We start from the raw sequence: 25,632 nt of genomic DNA, 5'->3' as shown, positions 1-25,632 counted from the left end.
TGCTGGAGGCAGTGTCAAAATGACCAGAAAAATATATTACTAAAATTATATTATAAAAATATTATATTACTAAAAAAAAGATACATAATGACCCTAAAAAGACACAAAATTACAAAAAAAAAGACACAAAATGACACAAAAAAGACACAATATGACAGAAAAAACTAAATTACTTAAAAAAGACACAAAATGAACAAAAAAAGACACAGAATTACCAAAAAGACACAAAATGACCCAAAAAATACACAAAAATTACCAATAAAGACACATAATTATTGAAAAAAGACAAAATTATTTAAAAAAGACACAAAATTATTAAAAAAGACACAAAATTATTTATGAAAGACACAAAATTATTATAAAAGACAAAATTATTTAAAAAAGACACAAAATTATTTAAAAAATACACATTATTTAAAAAAGACAAAAATATTTAAAAAAGACACAAAAGTATTTATAAAAGACACAAAATTACCCAAAAAAGGCACAAAATTACCAAAAAGACACAAAATTACAAAATTACTTAAAAAAGACAAAATTACCAAAAAAAGACACAAAATTACCTAAAAAAAATACTTGAATGTCATTTTGTCTCTTTTTTAAATAATTTTGTGTCTATTTTTTTTTTGTAATTTTGCATATTTTTTTTGTAATTTTGTGTCTTTTTTTAGTAATTTTGTGTATTTTTTGGGGTCATTTTGTGTCTTTTTTTGGTCGTTTTGTGTCTTTTTTAAGTAATTTAGTGTTTTTTCAATCATTTTGTGTCTTATTTTGGTCATTTTGTGTTTTTTTTTAGTAATTTAGTGTCTTTTTTTGGTCATTTTGTGTCTTTTTCAAGTAATTTAGTTTTTTTCTGTCATTTTGTGTCTTTTTTGTCGTAATTTAGTGTCTAAGACGAGACACCCACGGCTGCTTTATTAGCGTCTCTGACAGAGACACTGATCTAACAGCCGATATGTGTCGTGCTACAACAGTAAAACAGTGAATTTGGGCCATAACAGCTGCACAGGTGTTCCATTATGCATGGCAGCCTCTGACAGGACGCCTGTGGTGAGCTCTAATTCTGCTTGTGTTGCCCGAGGCCTCGTCAGGAGGTCTGAGCCGCAGCCTGGCAGGATCCTCCAGCCTCTCCCAGCCCCGCCGCTCGCTGATGAATGACGGGGAATTCCTCCCCGTCGCTCCACGATGAATGCTAAGCTGCCAGTCGACCTTGTAACAAAGTTAATGGGGTTTGGCTGCGGCCGTTAGCTGCCACTGCTACGGTCTCTCTCAGGAAACAAATGAAACGTGACACTAAATAGTGAGAGAGGCTGAGGTGTGGCGCTTCACCTGCAAACAGGCAGAAAACACATGGAAGTCATCAGTGAGGAGGATAAATTGGACCAATATTTAATATTTCAAATGACTAAATCAACCCTTAATAGGGCTCTCATTGAAATACTTGCAAATTTCAACCTTAGAGAATATTGGCGGATATTACATACAGCCAGAATGTGTAAAAAAAAAACATACGGACCTGGGGGAGGGGGGTAATATTTTGAGAAAAAAGTTTACGAGATTAAAGTGGCAAATCTACGAGAAAAAAATGTGCATATTTATGAGATTTAAAGTGGTGAATCTGCGAGAAAAAAGTTGTTTTTTTCCCCGTAAATCGGCAACTTTTTTTGCGCAGATTTGACACTTTAAATCTCCTAAATCTGTGACTTTTTTTCTTGTAGATTTACCACTTTAATCTAGTAAATCTGCAACTTTTTTCTCGAAATATTACTAGTAGTCTGATCTTTGCTGATTAGCTGGAAGAAATCCATGTGGTTCTACCACCAAACAGAGAGACATGGGGACCAGTTTGATATCCACTGAAGTTACCAAATATGGTTCTTCGCCCTATAAAGGGTTAATAGAACATACTCGAACGGTTAAATAAGCAAATAAAATGCTTTTTAGGATTTAGTTGCACATTTTGCATTTTTTTTTCAGAAGTTGTCGCCTTCAGAGACTCAAACGTCAGAAAATAATATCCAAATCAACATGAAATGTACATCATATGTATGTTTAACCTGCTGTGTGTGTGTGTGTGTGTGTGTGTGTGTGTGTGTGTGTGCTGCAGTGGCGCTGCCCATGGTGAACGACCTGGAGCTGTTCGACATCACTCACAGCACCATGATGGTCCGCTGGAAGATCGCCGCCGGGGCTTCTGGGTACATGATCCTGTACGCCCCGCTGACGGAGGGAGACCCTGCAGACGAGAAGGAGGTGAGAGAGTGTGTGAGTGTGTGTGAGTGTGTGTGTGTGTGTGTGAGAGAGAATGTGTGTAAAAGATTATGAAGGCAGGAAAGGAAAGCTACAGTAAACAAAATCATAAGTATCACAATAATAAACACTCATCAATAACTTACAAAGTTATTGACAATCAGACAGTACGTTTACATGCACAGTTTAATCGAGCTATGCTTAAAAAATTTTTATTTTGGCATCTAAAAGGACTTCTGTCCTTGTTCCAGTTTACATGAAACTGAGAAAATCTAATAACTGACGGGAACATGTCCTCCTCCTCACCACTGGGTGGAGATATGCGTCGTTTCAGCAGGTTAATATGGCGCCTTTCTGTTGGCCTCAGCTACTGATAATAACTAATGGGACCGGCTAATGAACGGCTAATGCGACCGGCTAATGCGACCGGCTAATGTGACCGGCTGATGACCGGCTAATGCGACCGGTGAATGCGACCGGCTAATGCGACCGACTAATGCAACCGGCTAATGACCGGCTAATGACCGGCTTATGTGACCGACTAATGTGACCTGCTAATGAAAGGCTAATGCGACCGGCTAATGCGACCGGCTAATGCAACTGGCTAATGTGACCGGCTACTGCAACCGGCTAATGTGACCGGCTTATGTGACCGGCTAATGCAACCGGCTAATGCGACCGGTGAATGCGACCGGCTAATGTGACCGGCTAATGCAACCGGCTAATGACCGGCTTATGTGACCGGCTAATGCAACCGGCTAATGACCGGCTAATGCGACCGGTGAATGCGACCGGCTAATGTGACCGGCTAATGACCGGCTTATGTGACCGGCTAATGCAACCGGCTAATGACAGGCTAATGACCGGCTTATGTGACCGGCTAATGTGACCTGCTAATGAAAGGCTAATGCGACCGGCTAATGCAACTGGCTAATGTGACCGGCTACTGCAACCGGCTAATGTGACCGGCTTATGTGACCGGCTAATGCGACCGGCTAATGAACGGCTAATGTGACCGCTTTCTGAATGTTTTTGTTCCGGGGTCATACTCCAGCGAAAATCCTATTCCAACCGCATTATCTGGGTGTCCTAACCGAAGTTGGAGAATTAAGGCAATAATTCGTCGGATTAGGGCAATAATTTGTTTTTTTCAAGTGTCATGTAAACGTACTCACTGATAAAATCCTAAATTGTCCCATCCATAATTGTTATAAAGGCAAGCAACAATATAAAGTGAGCAGCAGTGGCTGGTTTCTAGTGGAACAGTTAACATTGAGGTGTGTGAGTCAGAGAAAAGCTCAGAGAACAGACGGTCTGATGGGATCAGCAGCTCTGGAACATCCAGTTATCTCCCAGTCTGACAGCCACTCAGGCTTTAGTTCTGACACGTAGCAGGACAGAAGATTTGGTGAAGTTTTCTGAGCCATTTCGTCTCATTTTCTGTCCTTCATGATTTGAAAAGTTTAACCTTGCAGACTCTCCCGGCTTCACCTTCTCCTTTTCTTTGTGTGCAGTTTGTGTGTTTTTCTGCATCTTTCTGTCTGAGCGTTATCAGGATTCTGTCAAACACCTGAAGTCTCTTTGAAATCATCTATTTAAAGACGAGTCTGCACAGACTTCAGTTTAATCAAAACTGACCCGCACACACGCCTTTGTAATTGTAATCGAGTTTCTTCAAAGTAAAAGTCTGCTTTGATGTGGTTTTATTGTTCCCTGCATTGTGTATATCAGCACATCAGACTTTATACATAGAAGGATGGAAGGAAAGAAAGAAAGAGAGGAAAAAACAGAGAAGACAAGATGCAACTGGCAGTTGGTGGAAGGTAAATTAGTGAGTAAGCTAAAAAAGAAAAAAAATCACCTGGTCTTCCTGAACACGTTTTGTTTTTTCAAATGCATTATACAAGTAAAACAATTCTCACAGCTTCACATTCTCAAGGCAGCATAGTAAACATCAGGAAAACAACCATTTAGCCTGACAATGGTTCTCCAAAAAACAAAAAAACAACAACAACCCAAAAAAATAAAAATAATACTCCAGAAATAACAAATAAAAAAGAAAGCAAGGGGTGACAGGCTAATATGACCGGCTAATGTGACCGGCTAATGCGCCTGGCTAATGCGACCGACTAATGACCGGCTAACGTGACCGGCTAATGTGACCAGCTAATGTGACCAGCTGATGTGACCGGCTAATGAATGGCTGATGTGACCGGCTAATGTGACCGGCTAATGTGACCGGCTACTGCGCCTGGCTAATGCGACCGACTAATGACCGGCTAACGTGACCGGCTAATGTGACCAACTAATGACCGGCTGATGTGACCGGCTAATGAATGGCTAATGTGACCAGCTGATGTGACCGGCTAATGTGACCGGCTACTGCGACCGGCTAATGCGACTGGCTAATGGCCGGCTAATGTGACCGGCTAATGCGACCGGCTAATGACCGGCTAATGTGTCCAGCTAATGAACGGCTAATGTGACCGGCTAATGCGACCGACTAATGACGGGCTAATGTGACCGGCTAATGGGACCGGCTAATGTGACCAGCTAATGTGACCGGCTAATGTGACCGGCTAATGAATGGCTAATGTGACCCGCTAATGAACAGTTAATGCGACCGTCTACTGCGACTGGCTAATGTGACCAGCTATTGCTACCGGCGAATGTGACCGGCTAATGAACTGCTAATGTGACCGGCTAATGAACGGCTAATGTGACCGGCTAATGAACGGCTAATGTGATCAGGTGAGAAGACATGAGAAGACAGATTGAATGGTGCAGCTTCCTGACAGGAAGAGAGACAGCCGAGGAGGAGGAAGAGGAGGAGGAGGAAGAGGAGGGGAGGTGTGAAGGGCACAGCCACTCGTCTGTGTCTCTCTCCCATCAGACCTCATTACGCCCGCCGCCACATTCCCCTCCAGGCACACAGCGATAAAAACAATGAAGGGAGGAATTCACACTCTGGATGGATTCTTTCCAGTGGCGAGGACGAGCCCGGGCTCCTGTGGCATCCACTCGTCTGGCCAGCGCCACAGACACATCCACATCCAGTCCAGTTTGATCCGGGAAGAGCACTTTGATCCGAGGAGCCACAGCGGGCTTCAGTAGAGACACAGAGAACACACAGACACTAAGATGTGAACAGCAGCAGGGAGATTCTGTGTCCAAACTGGGCTTTGAAGACCAGAGAGTCCCTAAAACTGACTATTTTCCTGCCAATGGAAAACAAAAGTGACAAGGATTCAGTCTGTGTGACAAAAGGATCTTGTTGTCAGAGCAGAAAAGCCTCTCCTCGAGCCAGAGCGTCATCTCACTTTATAAAACTTTACTCTCTCAGGGTGCAGAGTGAGAAATGAAGGTGTCAGAAAGTCATTTACAGGGTTCGTACGGGTGCTTGAAATCCTTGAAAATGCTTGAATTCAAATGTTGTATTTTCAAGGTATGAAAAGTGCTTCAATTTGGATAAAGCGCTTGAAAATGCTTGAAATTCTTCCTGTATTTCTCGTGCAATCTGACTATAGATAATCACATGTTCAATGAAAAAACTAATAAATTGAATATTGAGATTAGCAAACTGTACTTTTGGTTGTTAAACGTGTGAAACCATCGCTGTCGGTATGGTTGAGTGAAGTTACCCCTTTTAGCATGTAAGCACTCATCTAAAACATGCAACTTACAACCGTTGTAAGGTCCTGGAAAAGCTTGAAAATGGACCTGGAAAGTCCATGAAAAGTGCTTGTATTTGACCACTCAAAAAGTGTAAGAACCTTGAATTCAACTCCTGATGTTTGTCTCAGTGCAGGTGTGTTACTGAGCTCTATTAACATTTAGCTGGAGGGGCTTTTGAATCACAATATTCTGACTTGAGTCAGCATACATAACATAACATAAGTTTTTATACTTTCAGTCAGCGGTGAAACAACACAGATAAGATGAGGCGTCATTTAAATTTTAATAGACGTGACAGCAGTCTGACACCAATACATCATGTGAATAACATCACGATATAATGAGCTTTCCTTGAGTTTCAACGTTCAAATCAGCGAAAATACAGTGAAAAGTTATGAGACCAAACCGATATATGTCCTATTTTATATCTATATAACATTATATATAACTTTATTGACACGTTGCCGTGGATACACATTGTTTTGCTTCTCTCCTGGTGACGGCTCGCCTTGTTAGTGACCTGTCAATCAAAGGTAGCCCCGCCCCAAATCATACGATTCTTTATCTTGTATTTTCTTCTAAATGGGGCCATTATTTACACTATTTACATCAGATTGTCTTAAAGAAGATTTTTTTTACTCGTGATTGAGACCATAGTGTTGTCCTAAAAAACATTTCTGAGGTAATAAATCAAGTGAGAAGTTTTCTCATTTTGTATTAAAAGGAATGGACTAAAATGCTTCTGCTTGCTACTTTGGGATTTGTCAGAAAATACACAAATTTACCACAAACTGACACAAAATGATCAAAAAAAGACACAAAATGACCAAAAAAAGACACAAAATGGCCCAAAAAAGAAACAAAATGACCAAAAAAAGACACAAAATTACTAAAAAAAAGACATCAAATGACCAAAAGAATGAAACAAAATTACTAAAAAAGACACAAATTGACCACAAAATTATCAAAAAAAATACACAAAATGACAAAAAATGACCAAAAAAGAGTCAAAATGATCCAAAAAGACACAAAAATGACTAAAATAACACAAATTGACCAAAGAAGACATGAAATGACCAAAAAGACTAAAACACATGAACACTTTAACACAGTGGAGACAGAGCTGGCTTCTAAAATGTTTTGGCGACCCCCAGAAATGATCTCGGGACCCCAATTGGGGTCGGGACCCCCAGGTTGAGAATAGCTGCTCTATATGACAGAAGGCCCGGCAGCAACAAGGCCAAACATGTAACCTAAAGCTGCGTCATGCTGCTTTATATATGTAAAAATCTGATTGAAAAACATCCAAAGTACAAGGAAGTGAAACTCAGCCAGAACAGGTGTAGGAGCTCCTGATGAACATCCATTACTGGAGCAGCAGAGGAACTGTTCACGTCTGCACCACATTCTGACTCAGTCCCCGTCTGAAACTCTGCATCAGTTATGAAGTATGACTCTTAATATTTGGCAGTACATCTTTTTTTCTCCCGGGCTCCAAAAGGCAAACAATTTATTCATGGAGTGAGCAGACAAGAAGAGCAGATGGACAAACATTTGTCTGTGCCTCCATTCTGCCAGATTTTTTTCTTTTTTTTAAAAACATCCGTTTTGTGTTTTGGCAGAAGGTGAAAGACGGTAAAGTTGTGGGTTTGTGGCCGTCGTGTGTCAGCAGCTGGATAATAGTGACTCATCTGGCATCACACTGGGAATCCTTCATCACAGAGCCCAGAGAAACAAAGAGAGGCCGTTATTGTTTTACAGTAAAACGGATCAAAATAACAAGAGAAAGCCCGACAGTTTACTGCAGTAGAGGTTGAGGCATTAAAATGTAGATTCACCACTAAAACTGTGTGTGCACAAAGAAGAAAAATATGCATCTGCATTCTTTATGTCAGATTAATAAAGCCTGATTCTGTTTTATGAATCTGAATCATTGACATGCACAATCCTCCCCTCCACTCCCAAAGTTCACCATAAATAGATCTGGAAACGCCCTTAAATATCTCATTAAACCCTCATGAAAGAACAATTAGGAGTTTAATCTAATTCCTGAAGACGTTTTCTCCCTTTTTGTTGTTGTTTTCTCTCTTCTTCTCCTGTTTACTGACAGATTAGCCTACAGCAACACTTTACACTGCCACCTGCTGGCCAAAAGACGTTACTGCAGCTTTGTTTATTTGCTCTGAACCAGCTGATGAAAAACTCACTAATTCACATTTTCTTTAACCCTTTGGAGTCTTGGGCTATTTTGTCCATTTTTTAAATACTTTTCATTCTGCCACTTGGAGAGAAAAAAGCATGCATATTTAGCATATTTAACATCGCTATCATACTTTCATTTTTTGCACAATCTCATTAATGTAACCTGATAATAATTTTTCACTTTGACTCACTAGATCAACATTTTGAACCCAAAAGAAACCAAAAAACAACAAACATTAAAAAATTTAAAAAAATATTTTGAAGATGATTTTTTCCCCCCCTTTTGAAACAATAACGCTCAATGGCCCTCATTTATCAAACGAGCGTACGTCAGAAAGTGAGCGTAAAGTGGGCGTAACATAATTTCTCCGCAAGCCTCGGCATTTATCAATATGGACGTGAGCGGACGGTACGATCAGATCTCAGTCTGCTCTCAGCTCGTGTACGCAAATCTGAGTCAGCGTGAAGTCCACACGTCTGAGTCGGAGAATTGATCTTAGACTATTGCATCGATGCCTGGAGCTGATTAAACTCTGTGGTGTTTTGATTTTTAATAGTGGCAAAGCAAAACATGTTTAGACTACATAATTTATCATTAAAACATAATCCATAAATAAATAAACCCTGCGATCGTGAAATTCTTTAAACAGAATACCAGCCGAGGATATTAAATGTTGTTGTCTTCTGCTGTTTACTGTTATTATTATTATTATTATTATTATTATTATTATTATTATTATTATTATTATTATCCAGCTCCGACACCGGAGCGTCAGCGTCTCTTTTACCAGCGGTTCTGCCCGAATAGAAACATTTCCAATCAGCGCTGCCACACGCTCCTCTGACTAGGACATCATTATTAGTAAATGTAAAGAGGTCAATAATATCTCTCCATCATAATAATAGCAATATTCGGATATTATATAGATTATTAGGCTTTATATATCACGATGTAATTACTCAAACCTCGCCAGGAGTTTAATAGTCCGCTACTCTGCTGACAGCACCACTGATTTCCTTCTTTTCACTTTTTCTGCTGCCAAACTAAACCAGTTTGTTGTTGCAGCTGTTGGACGTCATCGTTTCACTTTCTGACTGAGAAATTCCTCTTCTTTTAGAATTAAAACTTACTTTAAAACATTGTTTACCTCCTTCAACCAAAAAGCTGAAAACTTCTAAGGCCGTGCTCCAAATGTAAAATAGCTAATCACTGGACTTGTTTGAGTTTATAACTATAAGTACTTTTATTTCATAAACCTCCGTCGCTGCGTATTTCTTTAATATGTCTATATTGCCCCTTTTGTTAATTGTAACGGTGCACTTTGCTAATAAAGCGACTTTAGGGGGTGAAAAAATCCTCTTTTTGGCCGCATTGCGTCCTTCGGTGTCGTAAACTCTGAAGGCGAGTCTTCTGAATCGGGTATATATTATATATATATTATATATATTAGGGCGTGGTATTTAAATGACGCTTGTTTCGAGCCGCCACATTTATCAACAGCCGATCATTCTTACGCTGTGATTGTCGAGATACGATCGTTTGATAAATCACACGTGAACCCTGTCGTAAGACCAAATATACACTCAGATCTGCGCTCGTTTCTACGCTCGCTTGATAAATGAGGGCCAATGAGTTTTAAATGTTGCAAATGTGTTTACAGGTTGCAAATATAACATATAATGTTTATATTTTCATACTAAATATATTAGACCTTATCTCTGTTTTACTTGGTTTATCATCAATAAACAAAACCTGCAGTTTGAAGCCAGAACTTTAGAGGGAAGGTCGTCATGAAGAAGTAATGCCTCCATGTTTTCACTGACTCAAGAGGATTAATGCAACATTTAAAAATTTAGCTTAAAAATTGGCTTTGACTTTAATGGAAACACAGCTACAGACAGACACACACACACACACACACACACAGACCAAGGGAAATCAGGTGCTTTGTTTCATTTTGAAAAACAGTTAAATGACGTTAACAGCTGCATCAAACTGTAGATTCACCACTAAAACTGTACGTAAGCACAAAGAAAGATGTATGCATATGCATTCTTTTTGTCACATATTCATAAACTATTATCACTATTATTGATAAATATTAGAAGGAAGATCAATGATTTGTTCACAGTGCTCATGTTGAAACTGGCTTTACAAAATGCTTCAGGATGAACTGAAAAGATCATTAAGGGAGATGATTGCTCAATTATAAATAAAAATAATGATGACATTTTTTCAACTTCAATTTCAACCCTAGAGAATATTGGAGGATATTACATACTGCCAGAATGTGTAAAAAAAAACACATACGGACCCGGGGGAGGGGGGTCATATTTTGAGAAAATAGTTTACGAGATTAAAGTGGCAAATCTACGAGAAAAAAATGTGCAGATTTATGAGATTTAAAGTGGTGAATCTGGGATAAAAAAGTTGCTTTTTTCCCCACTTTTTTCTCGTAAATCTGCGGCTTTTTCGTGCAGATTTGCCATTAATCTAGTAAATTTGCAACTTTTTTCTCGAAATATTACCTGAAGTTACCAAATATAGTTATCTGGCCGATAAAGGGTTAAAGGGGACCTATTAATGCTTTTCCTTATTGTCTGTCATCTTGACTGCTGATATTGTTAATATCTCCAGAATTTTGGATCACATTTCTGCTGGAACGTGTTAAAGTGTTTAGATTTTGGTTGAGAATGTTTTCTTGGTAATTTTTTTAATTTCTTAAAGAGACAGGCGCTACCACAGAGTGTGATTCACATATATTCAAAATGAAGCTGTGCATTTCCAACACCAGTCCTTCCATATAACCCAGTGGTCCAGAAAAATATTTATACATCCTCATACTTCAAATTCAGTTTTCCAATAACACCAGGATGTTATCACATTGCATTTTCCAGTATGCCATCCAGCTTTCTCTGCTTTTTTTGACCCACAATCTCAAAATTCAGAGTGTACTGTTATAATGAAGAGCTATGACCCAACTGTATGAATACTGCAGGCAACAGTATGTGCTCTGGAAGACAGCTGCACTATGTATTCATGTTCAATTATAATCCTTAACCCTTTAGTGGGCGAAGAACTATATTTGGTACCTTCAGTGGATATCAAAATTCTTATTCTCATATTAGGGCCAAGTATGAATAAAAATAATAGTAGTATTTTGAGTAAAAAGGTGCACATTTACTAGATTAAAGTGGCAAATCTACAAGAAAAAAATGTAGCAGGTTTAAGAGATTTAAAGTGGCAAATCTGTGCAAAAAAAGTTGCAGATTTACAAGAAAAAAAGGGGAAAGATTCACCGCAGATTCACCACTTTAAATGTCATAAATCTGCAAATTTTTTTTCGTAGATTTGCCACTTTAATCTCGTAAACTTTTTTCTCAAAATATTCCCCCCCCTCCCCCGGGTCTGTATGTTTTTTTTTTTACACATTCTGTCAGTATGTAATATCCTCCAATATTCGCTAGGGTTGAAATTTGGAATTTGCATGCTGGGAAATGAGCTGAAAGTAATTCAAAGTATTTAGAAATGACTTTATTAAGTAATCTATTGGAATATGCTGTAAAATACATAACATATCATTACTTAAATGACCATTTTAACACATTAAATACATCAAAACAATGCTTTAAAGGCACATAAAATGACCAAAAAGGACAAAAAAGTAATAAAAGAGCAAAAAAAAAGACACAAACTGACCGGAAAAAAATACTAAAAAACCCACAGAATTACAAAAAAGACACAAAGTGGCCAGAAGAATACATAAAGGAGCAACAAAGCAAATTTACTACATTAAAGTGGCAAATCTACAGGGAAAAAAGTTGCAGATTTAAAGTGGCATATCTGCGCAAAAAAAGACGCAGATTTGCGAGAAAAAAAGGAAAAAAAAAAACTTTTTTCTTGCAGATTCACCACTTATATCTCATAAATCTGCACATTTTTTCTCGTAGATTCACCACTTTAATCTCATAAATGTTTTTTCTCTAAATATTACCCCCTCCCCCGGGTCCGTATGTTTTTTTTACACATTCTGGCTGTATGTAATATCCTCCAATATTCTCTAGGGTTGAAAAAAATCCACGTATAAGCCTGAAAATGAGCATAATAACATGCCCCTTTAACACTGGGGTTATAAATGACAGGTACAGAGCTCTGTGCAGCCTGCAAACTAAACACAAACCAAACAAAGTGAAAACAACGATTCCCTTCTCTCCCTTTATCATTTCACCTGCAGCTGAAACTGTGTCTCACTGCACATCCATCCTCCATAAAAAACAGTTTATGTTCAGGGAAAAAAGGCAAATGTGTTGTTTCTCCACCTGGCCCCTGGAGTTCCATCATCTCCACCTCGTGTTTCCACCTCGCCTCCATCATAGAGATGATATATATGATATATATATCTCAGGTGTGACGGGTCCCACCTGCTGAAATAAGAAGGGAAAAGGGCAGAAATCAGCTGATGTAATCACAGCTTGGTGCTCTGCCTGACTGGACACGACTGGGTGGATGGAGGGATGATAGAGAGGGAGATAAGCAGAGAGATGATACCATAGATAAGGAGGCAGATGGATCAGATCAGATGGTGCACAGAGAGAGAGAGAGAGAGAGAGAGAGAGAGAGAGACAGAGAGAGAGAGAGAGAGAGAGAGAGAGAGACAGAGAGAGAGAGAGAGAGACAGAGAGAGAGAGAGAGAGAGAGAGAGAGGGAGAGAGAGATAAGGAAACAGTGCATCCTCTTTCTGCTGAAGGCACATACCTTCATGCTGTGTGTGTGTGTGTGTGTGTGTGTGTGTGTGTGTGTTAGGGTTGTCAAAAGTATCGATACTCAAAAAAGTATCGATACTAAAACGTTGTATCCGGATACAATACTCATTTTCAAAAGTATCCATATGATCTAGAGTGCAGAATAGAGGACAATGCATTTTTTTTGGTCTTTTTGGGTCATTTTGTGTCTCTTTTTAAATAATTTTGTCTCTTTTTATTGTAATTCTGTGTAATTCTTGGTCATTTTGTGTCTTTTTTTAGTAATTTTGTGTCTTTTTTGGTCATTTTGTGTCTTTTTAAAATAATTTTGTGTTTTTTTTAAATAATTTTGTGTCTTTTTAAAATAATTTTGTGTTTTTTAAATAATTTTGTGTCTTTTTTGTTTGTTTGTAATTTTGTGTCTTTTTAAAATAATTTTGTGTCTTTTTTTAGTAATTTAGTGCCTTTTGTTGTGTGTGCAGGTGAAGGTGGCGGACTCTGTGAACGAGGTGGAGCTGGAGGGTCTGACCCCGGATACAGAGTACACGGTGACGGTGTACGCCATGTACGGAGAGGAGGCCAGCGACCCCATGACCAGCCAGCAGACCACATGTGAGTCTCACACACTGGAACACTCCAACAGGAAGTCAGCCACTCATTCTCCATCTGGGGCCGGATTCACAAAAAGGTTCTTAAGATAAAACTTAAGAAAATTCTTAAGACAATGTTCTTAAATGCTACTCAGCATTTTCTCAAGAATGGTCGTATGTCTTAGGGACTTCTTAGTTTTCTCACTTTGGATATTCTTAGATTTTTAACTTAAGATCAGTCACCAGAAAAACAACTGTGGGCCTATAGAGAGCTTTTATTGTGTAATTAAGAGGTGATGAGTGAGTGTTAGAGGATCCATTCTGTCTCTCAGAGGCCTTGTGGTGGATTTTGCTCCCTAGCTGCCACCTAAATAACTTCCATTTAAAAGTAAATAGTAGTAAGAACGTGGTTTCAGTAACTTGGCCTTCTTAAATAATATGTTCATAGTGATTAATTAAGTTGTGTCAAATACAACAACTGCCTCAGTGATTTAGGTGGCTTTTATTTTGGAGTCCCTTCAGCTGAACCTGGCTGCTGTTCTAAGTGATGCAGCAGATTCATGCTGCTGCTACATTTAGCACAAATCGTTTTGTGGCACATTTCTCTTTTTCACATCTGCTCTCATGAAGCTCAACTACCTACAGACGATGGAGCCGCTGCTCTTGTTTTTGGGGTTTAAACTCTTCTATTCCAGGCTGAACTCTGGGGACTTCTGCTGCTTTTATGAACTGTTGTTAAACTGGTGAGAGTTCCATCAGTTTGTGTCTGATGTGAGTGAGAGGAAGAGGAGGAATATCTCCATTCGGGCTGCAGCTCGAGAATATTATGGTAATCCAGTATTCTATCGAATATTCCATCGATTCATCGAGTAATCGGATGAAATTTACTTTTGCTTATTTAAAGCCGGATTATAAATAAACAGCAGAAAACAAGACAAATCATTTAATAATAGCAACCAATTTGTTCCCTTTAAAAAAAAATACATTTATAATACATATTATGCAAATAAGTAAACCGTTTCATTCAAAATTCCCAATAAAAATGAATATGAAATATAAATGACTTCAAACTTAACATTTCTTGAGACACAAAATGTAATAAAAATAAATAAAATTACTGCAAACTTCACATTTCCTGAGACACAAAATTAAATAAAAATAAATTAAATTACTGCAAACTTAACATTTCCTGCGACACAAAATTAAATAAAAATAATTAAAATAGTTTCCAACCTCATAAAACATTTTTCACAGTCAATGCCCCCTGGAGATTTTTTTTTTTTTCATAAAAGCCCAAATTTGGTGCCTCTAACACATTCTAATGCCACTATTCCATCATATACACTGATCTTATCATTGCATATTTTAATTAATTATTGTAAAGGAGAATAAAGGTTCTTGTGTGTTTTATTTAAGGCTCTTATTTTGACAATCTTCTTGTAAATTCTGTGGTGGATTCTGTTAACACCCTGTGCTCTTATTTTGAAAGCTGCATTGTTTAGCGACAGGAAGTAATAGTAGCTTTTTGTGATTAAAACAACTTTAATTGTTAGCTAATGTTAGCTTGCGGCTAACGAATGGCATAATAGACTATGACGGGCCGCCACAGTGACGAAACATGAGCTTTAAATTTAATTAACGAGGCTTCGAGGCAGAGGAAGTTCCTCAATCATTTTTTTATATTTGAGTTACTCGAGTATGATCTAAAATATGAGATATATTGGACAGATCTTCCACTCCGAACCTTAACTTAAACATAACTCTGCCCTGAAACTGAAACCAAGTCTGAGCCCTCAAACGGTCCTTTGAAGAAGTTAGAGTCGGACAAAATGTCCTCAGTATCCAAAAAATGGGAAATTGGTCCCCACAAAGATAGAAAAACAAGGTCACACACTCATACAGTAAATATGGATATGACTGAGAAGCCATCAATGGGCTTTATTAACTGTTGATGAAATTCAATTTCATTAAGTTCCTGACAGATTTTATGACCCTCTGAAGTCCAGACGCTGACGTCTGCAGGGAGAAAACACTTCTCAGAGAAGTTCACAGGGACATCCGCGTGGTTTCTAAAGATCTGCAGCGTCACCCAACTCAGAGAAGAAGCAGAAAAGAGGAAGCAGGGCCAGGCCTTTCACAATAACACTGTTGCATTATGCCGTTCGTTAGCCGCGAGCTAACATTAGCTAACAATTAAAGTTGTTTCAATCACAAAAAGCTACTATTACTTCCTGTCGCTAAACAAATGCAGCTTTCAAAATAAGAGCACAGAATCCACCACAGAATTTACAAGAAGACTGGCAAAATAAGATGCCTTAAATAAAACATAGAAGAACCCTTTTTCTTATTTACAATAATGAATTAAAATATGCAATGATAAGATCAGTGTATATGATAGAATAGTGGCATTAGAATGTGTGAGAGGCACCAAATTTGGGCTTTTATGAAAAATAATTCTCCAGTGGGAAATGCCCCCGGACCCCCATAACCAGCAATGTTTCAACCCTGTCTGTCTGCTCCACGTCCTAGTGGAAAGCCCTGTTGACTGTGAAAAATTTAGCATTAGCATTTAGCTCTCAAAGTGGACAAGATTGATGACATTATACTATAAAATGTACAAAATTGTCTATGCTAATACTCAAGGATCGAGAGTAAATGTTTTTTTATTTGGCAACTTTTGAGATTTGCAACTTACACAACATTTAGATTTATGAATGACTTTTTTGTTGTTGTATGTTTTTATATATTTATACAGACTAAAAATAAAAGTTCAGTATTTTTTAATATCGTTATAGCAAAAATCCTATTTTAGGGCCGTATCGCCCAGCCTGATGAAGCAGCACCAAACACAGAGCGTCTAAAGCATGGGTCTCAAACTCGTGGCCCGAGGGCCAAATGTGGCCCTCGTGATGATATTTTGTGGCCCTCACCTTGATATGAAAGTTTAATGTGAGTTTTATATGAATGGGACTTTACTGTGTTGTGTGTGGAAGGTCCCTTTAATTACTTTTTTTTTTGTAATTTTGTGTCTTTTTTTAAATAATTGTGTCTTTTTTTTGGTCATTTTGTGTCTCTTTTTTTCGTCATTTTGTGTCTTTTTTTTTTGTAAATTTGTGTCTTTTGTGGTCATTTTGTGTCTTTTTTCAGTAATTTATTTTTTTTCTGTCATTTTGTCTTTTTTTAAGTCATTTTGTGTCTTTTTTGGTCATTTTGTGTCTTTTTTAAGCAATTTAGGGTTTTTTTCTGTCATTTTGTGTCTTTTTTTGGTCATTTTGATACTGCCTCCAGTGGCCCCCAGGTAATTTGAGTTTGAGACCCCTGGTCTAATGTCTGCTATCTGCTTCACTCTCAGCAGTCAGATCAGCTGCAGTAGTTCGGTGTCTCTTCCAGCAGCAGCTGCAGCGTGTTGAAGTCTCGTCCCAGCACGTCTTCCTGCCCCGACAAAACTGGCAACCGCCGGTGCCAAAATCTCAGCTTGGCGCCGGCCTCCAGCCTCCTCTTGTTGTGCTATTTTTTGCACCTCACTTTCATTTTTTAAGAGTTCTGAAGGCTTCCACATCTCCCCACCGTGCCCACTAATTAACGTTTTATGAAGCCTCCTTTAAGGCCCGCGGCCTGCGGCTTTAAGTCAGGGCCTGTTTTTGTCTTTATGGAGCGTGTCAGGCTTTGAATGCAGGTCAGACAGGGACGCCGGCGGCTCTCAGAGGGCGGCGCTGCTTGTTTTTTGGGGGTTGAGGTCGCTCAGATTACTTTTCCTTTTCCTTCATCCATGCAAGCTCTGGAGATCTCTATTGGTGGTTTGGATACAAAACCAGATTAACTGTTTCACCACCAGACGACTTGCTGCACACAGCTGATCTCTGTTGCTGATCACACAACATTCAAGGGGAAATGAGACTGAAGAGGCCAAAGATGTTATAATATGTTTGTTGAATAACTTTCTGTTCTCGGCCTGTGTTGGAGGTGATATCTGGAAAAAAATTGGGGTTGCGAGATGATTTCTGGGGGTCGCCAAATCATTTAGGAAGTCAGCTCTGTCTCCACTGTGTTCAAGTGTTCATGTGTTTTAGTCTTTTTGGTCATTTAATGTCTTTTTTGGTCATTTTGTGTTTTGTTTTTTTGTCATTTTGTGTCTTTTTTTTTTGTAATTTTGTGTCTTTTTTTGTCAATTTGTGTCTTTTTTGGTCATTTTGTGTCTTTTTTGTCATTTTGTGTCTTTTTTGGTCAATTTGTGTCTTTTTTGGTCATTTTGTTTCCTTTTTTTGGTCATTTTGTGTCTTTTTTTGTCATTTTGTGTCTTCTTTGGTCAATTTGTGTCTTTTTTGGTCATTTTGTTTCCTTTTTTTGGTCATTTTGTGTCTTTTTTTGTCTTTTTGTGTCTTTTTTGGGTAATTCTGTGTTTTTTCTGACAAATCCCAAAGTATCAAGTTGTTACTTTCCAAGGAGTCTCTTGACTTTTCCTCTTCCTTCATCCATGCAAACAGGCATTCAGGCCTCCAGACTGCAAACTTTCAGTCAGCCAGTATGTTCATTTTCCACTTCTCCTTATCTGAATTCAATCATTTATTCATTAAGTGCGAGAAAAATATCCACATGAGCGGCCCCTGACAGTCAGATGTGCTTTTGCAGTGATTATACCTGCAGTGCATGATTGTATTTTATTACATTGAAAAAAATAAATTGATTATATTTGTGGTTTTCTGCACTGATTGTCAGCCGGTGGTCACAATTTCCCCCCCGATCCATCTGGACCACGGGAGACGAGTTTAATGTGTTTTTCACTCGGCCCTCATTTCATCCACTTATTGAAATGTTGTTTCTGTCATTGTTAAGACTAAATGAGCTTTAATGACGGCTGCAGCAGCTGCACAGAAAAGATTCTAACAAACAGAAAAACGCAGCACGATGAAGGCTCTTTTTTGCAAAATCAGACTTCATATCAGCTCTGATGATTACAAGCAGCTTTCACTTTGTAGATTTAATGTAAAAAGAATCACGAGGGAATATGATATGCAGAAATATAGTTTGTTCGGTTGTCAGGTCTTTGTTTTTATAGTCTGATGATCAAGTCAGCTTCCAGTCTCACATCGTGTTTATCTGTTCACTTTGTGTTTGTTTCACATGAGGAAATGTGTCGACTTTATAGCAATTTCTCTAGATAAATCATGCTTTTTATTCTGCCGCTTTGATTTGACTGAAATAGTGCAGGAACCCTGAATTCACTCTTATCAGAAGAAGATAAATGTTTTGGTCATTTTGTGTCTTTTCTGGTCATTTTTGCATCTATTTTTGGTCATTTTGTGTCTTTTTTGTCATTTTTACATTTATTTTTGGTCATTTTGTGTCTTTTCTGGTCATTTTTGCATCTATTTTTGGTCATTTTGTGTCTTTTCTGGTCATTTTTGCATTTATTTTTTGTCATTTTGTGTCTTTTCTGGTCATTTTTGCATCTATTTTTGGTCATTTTGTGTCTTTTCTGGTCATTTTTACATCTATTTTTGGTCATTTTGTGTCTTTTCTGGTCATTTTGTGTCTTTTCTGGTCATTTTTGCATCTATTTTTGGTCATTTTGTGTCTTTTCTGGTCATTTTTGCATCTATTTTTTGTCATATTGTGTCTTTTCTGGTCATTTTTGCATCTATTTTTGGTCATTTTGTGTCTTTTTCCTCATTTTTACAATTACTTTTGGTCATTTTGTGTCTTTTCTGGTCATTTTTGCATCTATTGTTTGTCATATTGTGTCTCTTTTTTTCTTTACAGCAAATATATGTTCATTAATGTCATTTACAACACCGACAAACCAAATGATCATCTCACAATTTGTAATTTGTCTTTGACAATTTGTAATTTGTCTTTTTTTGATCATTTTGTGGTCAATTTGATTCTTTTTTGGGTAATTTTGTGTCTTTTCTGACAAATCCCAAAGTATCAAGTTGTTACTTTCCAAGGAGTCTCTGTCTTGAAGCTGACTGTTACACACTCAGGAGGTCAGAATGGACCTTTAAACTGATAGCAAAGGACTTAGATTAAAAGTAACAATAAAATATAAATACATATATCTAAATGCACAGACAGAGAGATGTTTTAGTTGTCGACTGGTCTGGAACACATCCATACTTGTTTAAAAGAATAAAAAAGGCAATAAAGAAATAGAATTAGTTCTTAAAAGAACAACCATAAATCTTGTGAATGCACCTTTAAATAGAGTTTTAAACTTGAGACTCTGACTTCCACTGATCTGCAGAGTCACTTTATCTATAATAAAGTGGATATCTTCATATGGACAGATACAGTAGGAAACCATGGAGACTTACCTATCTCTAAACTTTTTAATTTCCCTTCCTCCTTCTTCCCGCCGTGACCCCACCGTGACCCCCGGTGGAAGCGGAGTTAGTCCCTGCTGCTTTGTCTTTACTCTGACCTGCCGGATAATTGAGGTGAAGCAGTGGCGCTATACAATCAGGATTTAGAAAAAAGGAAAAACAGAGGAGTAATTGTAAAGTTTCTGAGTGTAAATCAGATTCCCCGGCTGCATTAGAGCTCAGCAGAGCCTCCAGGAGCCTGTCCACTAAATAATTAACACGGTGAGTCCAGTATCTCTGGTTCAAGCCCCCAGGAGCCAGGCAGTGGATGAAATAATTGACACAATCCAAACTCCACTAACCTCTGACTCCTTTACAACAGCAGCTCTGTGGCAGCATTAACATTTCTACACGCTGCACCTCATCTTTGCATCAATTTCTGTCATTTTGTGTCTTTTTCGTAATTTTTACATTTATTTTTGGTCATTTTGTGTCTTTTCTGGTCATTTTTGCATCTATTTTTGGTCATTTTGTGTCTTTTTCGTCATTTTTTCATCTATTTTCTTGGTAATTTTGTGTCTTTTCTGGTCATTTTTGCATGTATTTTCTGTCATTTTGTGTCTTTTTCGTCATTTTTGCATCTATTTTTTGTCATTTTGTGTCTTTCTCGTCATTTTTACATCTATTTTCTTGGTAATTTTGTGTCTTTTCTGGTCATTTTTGCATCTATTTTCTGTCATTTTGTGTCTTTTTCATCACTTTTACATTTATTTTTGGTAATTTTGTGTCTTTTCTTGTCATTTTTGCATCTATTTTTTGTCATTTTGTGTCTTTTTTCGTCAATTTTACATTTATTTTTGGTCATTTTGTGTCTTTTCTGGTCATTTTTGCATCTATTTTTTGTCATATTGTGTCTCTTTTTTTCTTTACAGCAAATATTTGTTCATTAATGTCATTTACAACACCGACAAACCAAATGATCATCTCACAATTTGTAAGTGAGTTTGTGTGATTATGATCATAATTAGTCATTTTCACATTTTATTTGTTGCTCTTTTTTTTTCTGAAAACACTTTGTCTCAGCTGCTTTTGTATAAACACAACAGCAGCTGTGCTCAGTCGACATTCGCCACCTTCCAGGATTTCCACTTCTTCAAAGCAGAAAGCAGAAAAACTAAAATATCTCACGAAACACAGCCAGTGAATACCTGTAGGGTGGACATGGAGGTGGTGCCAAGTTATAAGTATCTAGGTGTATACCTATTTTTTTGGCATTTTGTGTCTTTTTAGTCGTTTCTGCATCTAATTTTGGTCATTTTGTGTCTTTTTTTGTCATTTTTACCTTTATTTTTGGTCATTTTGTCTTTTTAGGTCATTTTGTGTCTATTTTGTCATTTTATGTCTTTTTTTGGTGATTATGTGTCTTTTTTTGATCATTTTGTGGTCAATTTGATTCTTTTTTGAGTAATTTTGTGTCTTTTCTGACAAATCCCAAAGTATCAAGTTGTTACTTTCCAAGGAGTCTCTGTCTTGAAGCTGACTGTTACACACTCAGGAGGTCAGAATGGACCTTTAAACTGATAGCAAAGGACTTAGATTAAAAGGAACAATAAAATATAAATATATATATAAATGCACAGACAGAGAGATGTTTTAGTTGTTGTCTGCTTCATTATTTGTCCAGAATTCGTCGTATCAACTGAGTTTGTATGATCTAAACTGTGAGATTCTGTTCTCGCGACTAAAAAAGGTTGAGAACTACTGAACTAGAGGATCCAGTTCCTCAGCAGAAGGTTCATATCTGTGCTAACAGCATCTCCCTCCTCCTCCTCCTCCTCCTCCTCCTCAGTACCGCTGACTCCAGCCACCAACCTGCGTTTCTCAGACGTGGACCACAGCTCCGCCCGCCTCACCTGGGCCTCCGCCTCCAGGAAGGCCAAAGGTTACCGCATCATGTACGTCAAGACCAACGGAGTCCAGACCAACGAGGTGAGACGTCTCAGAGCTGACAGCAGCAGGCTGCAGGGATGAACCAAAGCACTGAGGGGAAATCCTAAACATGTAGGTGTTTGTTTCTGTGTCCGCAGGTGGAGGTTGGCCGGGTGACCACCTGGTTGCTAAGGAACCTGACCTCCCTGACGGAGTACACGGTCGGCGTCTTCGCCATCTACGACGAGGGACAAGCTGAGGCCGTGACGGACAGCTTCACCACCAGTAAGAACCAACACATCACATAAAAACATGTTGAATTCATATGACTTCTCAACAGAATCACTCTAGTTTATTGAGTAAAATGTGTGTGTGTGTGCAGAGACGGTTCCCGACCCTCCGGACCTGAAGAGCAGCGACGTCTCCACAGAGAGCTTCAGGGTCTACTGGCAGCACCCGGCCTCAGACGTGCTGCTGTACCGCCTCACCTGGACCCCCACCGACGGGGGGGACAGTGACGAGGTGGGTGTGTCTTTTTCAATATAAATTCATCATAATGTGCCTTTCAAGTGGATTTACCTTCTTCTAGCTGGAACTCAGGAGAATAAAACCCTGCCGTCCCGTCACTGTTGTTATGCTCTCCATCCATTTATTAATTTAAAGGTTGAGAGCCACACGGCTTCACTCGGCTAAATAAACTCCTCTCGCTGCTCCTATTATCTCCTTCTTCTGCTAATGCGACCGGCTAATTCGACCGGCTAATGCAGCCTGCTGATGCGACCAGCTAATGCGACTGGCTAATGAGACCGGCTAATGCGACAGGCTAATGAGACTGGCTAATGTAACCGCTAATGAGACCGGCTAATTCTGCCGGCTAATGTGACCGGCTAATTTGACCGGCTAGTGTGACTGGCTAATGTGTTCGGCTAATGAGACCGGCTAATTTGACCGGCTAATGAGACCGGCTAATGTGACTGGCTAATTTGACCGGCTAATTTGACCAGCTAATGCGACCGGCTAATGCAAAATGTGAGCATGAGGAGAATAAACCTGAGCAGGAGAAGGAGCTGTGTCACTGAAAGTGAATAAAATCATCTCTCAAACTGAAAATCTACGCTCTTGAATAAAGATAGGACATTTCTTTTTTATATAAATTCATCATAATGTGTCTTTGAAGTGGATTTACCTTCCTCTAGCTGAAGAATAAAACCCTGCCGTCCGTCACTGTTGTTATGCTCTCCATCCATTTATTCATTTTAAAGGTCGCAAATAAACTCCTCTCGCTGCTCGTATTAACTCGTTCTTCTGCTGGCTGCCGACCTGCAGAGAGGTTTGAAGTGTAGGCGGTCTGCTAAATTGAGAGATTCTCAGTTTTCTCTACAATGTCGGCATTATTTGCTGGCTCAGATCCTCAGATACTTGAACTCCTTCACTCTGAGTAATAACTTCCAGAGAGCAATCCATCACCTCACACTTAATCTGCCTTTTTCTCTTTTCAGCTATTCATCATTGTTGTTGCTTCTACTTTTTAATTCATGCCTGAATGGTCCTCACAGCTATAGCATACCAAGAGTTCTGTGTCAGTCTTTTGTCTCTTTTACTTATTATTGATTCAATAAAAAGGGATTAAACGGAGCCACACTTTATCTCAAATCTGATAACGTTAAATCAGACGATTCAATTAAGATATGGTCTGAAGCAGAGGTGAACGTCTCACTCTCTGTGCCGCACTAATGAGGATTATCTCCCAGATGATAATCCCTGAAACGAGACTGGGCTATCAGTCTCTTCACCTGTTGGCCTGTCACTTATCTTCCTGCCTGTCTGTGTCTTTATAAAGTGATGCAACCAACCGTAAGACACACAAAGGCTTCAAATAAATAACAATAAAACTTAAATTGGATGCTTCTCGCTGTGAGGGACTGTAAGAATCATAAAGTTGTTTATTTCTGAACATTCAAGTTTTTTTGTTTTGTTTTCTGATTGAGTCAGTCAGTGTGTTTACATGCACAGTTTAATCGAGCTATGCTTAAATATCGATTTTGGCATCTAATAGGACTTCTGTCCAGTTGCAACTGAGAAAATCGAATAACTGACTGTCCTCCTCCTCACACTGGGTGGAGATATGCGTCGTTTCAGCAGGTTAATATGGCGCCTTTCTGTTGGTCTCAGTTAGACACTTTGTGCCGTTGCTACTGACCGGCTAATGTGACCTGCAAATACGACCGGCTAATGCAACCTGCTAATGTGACCGGCTAATACAACCGGCTATTGCGATCTGCTAATGCGACCAGCTTATGCGACCGACCAATGCGACCGGCTAATGCGACCGGTTACTGCGACCGGTTACTGCGACCAGCTATTGCGATCTGCTAATGCGATCGGCTAATGCGACCGGTTACTGCGACCAGCTATTGCAACCTGCTAATGCGACCGGCTAATGCGACCGGTTACTGCGACCAGCTATTGCAACCTGCTAATGCGACCGGCTAATGTGGCCTGCTAATGCGACCGGCTAATGCGACCTGCTAATGCGACCGGCTAATGTGACCTGCTAATGTGACTGGCTTTTTAAAAAAAAAAAATGTTCCGGGGTCATACGCCAGTGCAGGGGGTGGAGCATGCGCACATGCGTTGTCTTGTCATACATGCCGGCGAAAATCCTAAAAAATAACTGGGTGTCCTAGTCAGAGTTGGAGATCTCCGACATCAGTTGGACTAACATGTTTACATGCACTTCAGTTGTCCAGTTATAGTCAGATTAAGGCAATAATTCGTTTTTTTTTCAAGTGTAATGTTAACGTACTGAGTTTATTTCTGTCTGTATCAGCTCTCACAGACTCTGTCTCTCTGTCTGTGTTTCAGGTTATGGTGAACGGAAACACCAACACCTACCTGATCAAAGGCCTCAGCCCGCTCACAGAGTACGAAGTCCTCCTCGCCGCCATCTACGCCAACGAGGTGGAGAGTGACGAGGTGATCCTGGTGGAGTCCACCCGTAAGTTACTTACAAACAAGTTCTGGTCTCCCAACGTTTCTTATGTTATTAAAAAATGCAGTTTTTTCATTAAATCATATATTTTCTGTTATATCTGTATTGTTTTCCAGATTGAAACAAACCTCAGAGGACCCTTTAAAGTCTTGATTAAACTTGTATGGATTGTTTTTATCGAGCAGATCCATTAAATGTTTTTTGTTTCATTTTCAGTTGAGAAAACGACCACTGTGGCTACAACGACCACCACCTCAGCAAGTAAATATCTCTCTCCGTCTGCTGAGTGTTTGTTTCTCTTTAACCCCCCCCCCATCTGAAATACATTTAAGATCATTCTCAGATCAGTTTGCGGCATGAATCTGTAATCAAAGAAGACTCGTTTTTAACTTGTTGCCAGATATTTCCTCATCAGGGTTTTTTGAGTTTCTGCTGTTCCAGAGTCCCAATCCAGTACTTTTATTTCTCCTGATAATACAGCTGCACAGAACAGCTCTTTAAGAGTTATTAAAATCAGTCAATGTATTTGCTTGACAACTGAATGTCTCTGCATTGCATAAGAAAAAAGAAACCTACATCCAAACTGTTCCTTTGTTATTTAAGTATAAAACAACAAACCCTGTCTGTCACTGTCTCAAGAAAGTTTCTTACCCTGAATGTACTGCATTTCGCTGTGTCAAATTGACCACAAAATGACCCGAAAAAGAAACAAAATGACCAAAAAAAGACACAGAATGACCAAAAAAAAGACACAAAATGACCAAAAAAAGACAAATTGACCAAAAAAGACACAAAATTACCAAAAAAGAAACAAAATGACCTGAAAAAGAAACAAAATGACCATAAAAGACGCAAAATTACCAAAAAAGACACAAAATGACCCGAAAAAGAAACAAAATGACCAAAAAAAGAGACAAAATGACTAAAAAAAGGAAACAAAATGACCAAA

General features: G+C 38.8%; 1 protein-coding gene across 1 annotated transcript in view; it reads left to right on the top strand.

The window, feature by feature from the left end:
- Positions 1-25,632, top strand: part of LOC131984798 (collagen alpha-1(XIV) chain-like) — a 150,972-nt gene that overhangs the window by 101,765 nt on the left and 23,575 nt on the right. Inside the window, exons 12-18 of the mRNA XM_059349774.1 lie at positions 2,108-2,253; positions 13,353-13,482; positions 21,612-21,751; positions 21,850-21,976; positions 22,074-22,213; positions 24,557-24,689; positions 24,900-24,944. Coding sequence (XP_059205757.1) covers positions 2,108-2,253; positions 13,353-13,482; positions 21,612-21,751; positions 21,850-21,976; positions 22,074-22,213; positions 24,557-24,689; positions 24,900-24,944 — 861 coding nt within the window. The remainder of the gene's footprint in view (positions 1-2,107; positions 2,254-13,352; positions 13,483-21,611; positions 21,752-21,849; positions 21,977-22,073; positions 22,214-24,556; positions 24,690-24,899; positions 24,945-25,632) is intronic.

The sequence above is a fragment of the Centropristis striata genome, chromosome 14, assembly GCF_030273125.1.
Source record: "Centropristis striata isolate RG_2023a ecotype Rhode Island chromosome 14, C.striata_1.0, whole genome shotgun sequence".
In the NCBI taxonomy this organism is placed as follows: domain Eukaryota; kingdom Metazoa; phylum Chordata; class Actinopteri; order Perciformes; family Serranidae; genus Centropristis; species Centropristis striata.
The sequence above is the reverse complement of the archived record's forward strand: the minus strand, read 5'-3'. Positions and strand labels throughout refer to the sequence as shown.